We start from the raw sequence: 3114 nt of genomic DNA, 5'->3' as shown, positions 1-3114 counted from the left end.
TTAGTTGCGCCACTTATTATCTGTCTAGATAAGAAAGGTAATCAGTTTATAATCGATGCAATGAAATGCTTGCAGTAAACTTTTTTGAGACACAGATAAGCTCTTCAGTCTGTTTTATGAATGTGTCATATGTTTTCGGACTGATTTACCAAGAAATTAATCGCTAATTGTTTTTTAGGTGGGCGATAAAGTGCTGTCAGTGAATGGTACACCCGTGGTAGATGTGGACCATTACTACGCGGTAGAGGTCCTCAAGGTGAGCGGACCTGTGCTCACACTTGTAGTGACGAGAGATACGCTGCCTTCCACCAGGTAATATGTTTGAATATCTTATGATTCTTCTGGCATATATTTAAATCTTGTATTTATGGGAAACTAGCTTTCGCCCGCGACTCCGTCCGCGTCAAATTAAAAAAAAAAACAAGTAAGTAGCCTATGTGTCTTCTACATCTATACTAAATTTCATCGAAATCCGTTCAGCCATTTAGATTACAAACTCTAACAAACATCCATCCATCCATCCATCTAAACTTTCGCATTTATACTATTAGTATGATTAACACTGTTATACCCTGGATTATGAACTTAAATACTTATTTATGTATGTTTAATATTTCAGAACACACAGCCGCGCGGCGAGCGGCGCCAGCCACCAGTCGGTGTCGACCACTACCGACACCGTGTCCACTCTGGAGAATGGACAGGTGATTTATTTCATACATTTATCTACGCTTTCTATCAGAACCACCTCTATACAGTACACTATACTACACAACAATCATTTCAACTTCACTATATATATTTCTTATTTACTGTACCTTTTGCTTTTGTTTTGTAATTTATTGAAATCAATTTAACTGTAATTCTCGTAATGGAAGATCATTTTATTAAATATTTCTTTTTGTTATTTGCTAGAATGCATAAAATGAAATGTTTTTCAAAGCAAGTATTTTTTCCTATATTTGAAAACATTATGTACAATGAAAATATTGTATTAATAATTCAATTTTTATTTTACTTTTAAATAATACTCATACTTATTTATGTTGGAATGTGTTTATCTAGTATGAGGTATTTAAAGATTTCCATAACTCAGGTGACAACCGGTCGAGGGATCACCGGCAAGCCTCTAATCATCAGCAATCAGTACGCGCAGGAATTCGAACCTGAACAAAAGGATCCAGCGCCGATACTAACGAATGCTACGTCGCCGTTGACCTTCACACCCGCGCCGCAAGTGACGTACCAGCGCCTGCAGGCCTCGCCCCCGCCGCCGCAGACACAACCTTATGTACCACCTGGTAAGGTTGATTTTACATTGATTTCATGATATGCAAAATGTGTCATGTTTGTTGAAGTTGTAGACTAAACACTACATATCTAAAAACATTGTGTTATTTCAGTGTATATTAGGCTGGGAAAGTCTTTTCGCATTATATGTATGAACTTTTAATAAAATCTCTTTGGCTATATATCTGCATCTGGCTGATTTTAGTAAAATTGAAAGGTTGAATATTTAAAAAAGATAATTCCAAATTCAAATTAGAAAAATGTGCGATACATGCTTTGGTCAATTGCAAATTAATTGTATTTAAAAATATTGTGAATTTTCTTAAGAAATACGAAGAAATTTTTCCCCAATCCAAAATCCCAACCCAAAGATTTTCAAATTGTTAAAGCAGTCATAAATCTATTATAGTTAAATATAATGTCTAAATAATAATAATTTCTAATAGTGACTGATGTACTCACATGACATATTTTCTTTCACGGTATTTTGTATGTTAGAGACAATGTTTTTGTTTTATTCCCCTATAGTTGTTTACAAGTAACTTAACAAATACCTCTGAATGATTTTTTTCCTCAAGCGAAACTCCGTCACAATTACTTTGGCATAAAAGATGTGAATGGTCTGACAGATATTGATGAGGCAGGCAGATAACAAATCAACTGGCCCGAGCTCGCGCTCTATTGAAATAGTTTTTGATCTGTAGATTGATGTGAGGTCTCTGAACTGATCTGAACTTAATGTTTTGTATTGGAAGTTTGCATTTATTCAATTATGTGAAAGTTAAAGCACGTTACACAATAGGAATGAAACTATATTGTCTTTTTATAATGGAACTTTTATTGTAATATAACTTTTCGTTGATGTTTACAGTTATTAAGCAAATGTCATTTTTGAATTAATCATGTCAGTGGTTTTTCCCTTTGCGTAATTTTGTTACAAAAGAAATCTATCATAGATTGTTATGTTTTTAACTAAATAATGTAGTCTGACCACCCCTATGAGCCGATGGTAATTGCAGATTAAAGAAACGCTTGTTTGTACTTCAGTAGTCGTTGCAAAATATATTGCGTGGTATAGTATTTTTCAAATATCATCCTACGATTAGCTGAGTAAAAGGCAATTTTAGATGTAACAGGGTGTAAATGGATGCGGAGGTAGTTGAAGGTAGTTGTCGTGTACTATATTGCTCGTGTGCGTCAGTGTACCAGCAGAAGGTGCTGGTGCACACGACGCTGATCCGCGACGGCGCGGGGCTGGGCTTCAGCATCGCGGGCGGGCAGGGCTCGCCGCCCTACCGCGACGACAGCGACGCCGTCTACATCTCGCGCATCTCGCCGCACGGCGCCGCCGCCAAGGACGGCAAGATGCTCGTCGGGGACAAGGTCATCTCGGTAAGTAACTCATTTATATTAAAACGTTACATAAAAAGTACATTTCATGCTTAAAATAATCATTAGGAATGATATAAACACATGTTACAATTTTTAAATTAAACCCCGTAGAGTTGTTTAATCATTATTCTTTCATTGTGTTGAGCTTTTTTTGAAATATTTATTAATTACCCTTAACTCTTTTTTTTCTTATCTCTTTTTTGTCATCTATTTTATGATACACAGAAACAACGCGATAATACCATTTATTGTACTCAGCGCTTTTTTGGCAATCAAAAACCGGTTACTTAGACTTTAATACTTATATTTCACACTAATGGGATGTGAAATTATAAATGTATTTAATAATAATAAATATGTTAGTAAACGTTTTCGTTAATATATTGTTCCATTAAAATATAAAGTTTTAGTATAGTGTTGTGCAGTGAAGTT

At 35.3% G+C, this 3114-nt stretch overlaps 1 protein-coding gene across 1 annotated transcript in view; it reads left to right on the top strand.

The window, feature by feature from the left end:
• LOC106104060 (protein scribble homolog) overlaps positions 1-3114 on the top strand; it is a 73582-nt gene that overhangs the window by 51182 nt on the left and 19286 nt on the right. The window contains exons 15-18 of the mRNA XM_013283997.1: positions 179-312; positions 620-704; positions 1097-1301; positions 2492-2686. Coding sequence (XP_013139451.1) covers positions 179-312; positions 620-704; positions 1097-1301; positions 2492-2686 — 619 coding nt within the window. The remainder of the gene's footprint in view (positions 1-178; positions 313-619; positions 705-1096; positions 1302-2491; positions 2687-3114) is intronic.

Source organism: Papilio polytes, unplaced genomic scaffold, assembly GCF_000836215.1.
Source record: "Papilio polytes unplaced genomic scaffold, Ppol_1.0 DF823691.1, whole genome shotgun sequence".
Lineage (NCBI taxonomy): Eukaryota > Metazoa > Arthropoda > Insecta > Lepidoptera > Papilionidae > Papilio > Papilio polytes.
Note: the sequence above shows the minus strand (reverse complement) of the source record. Positions and strands in the feature narration are given on the sequence as shown.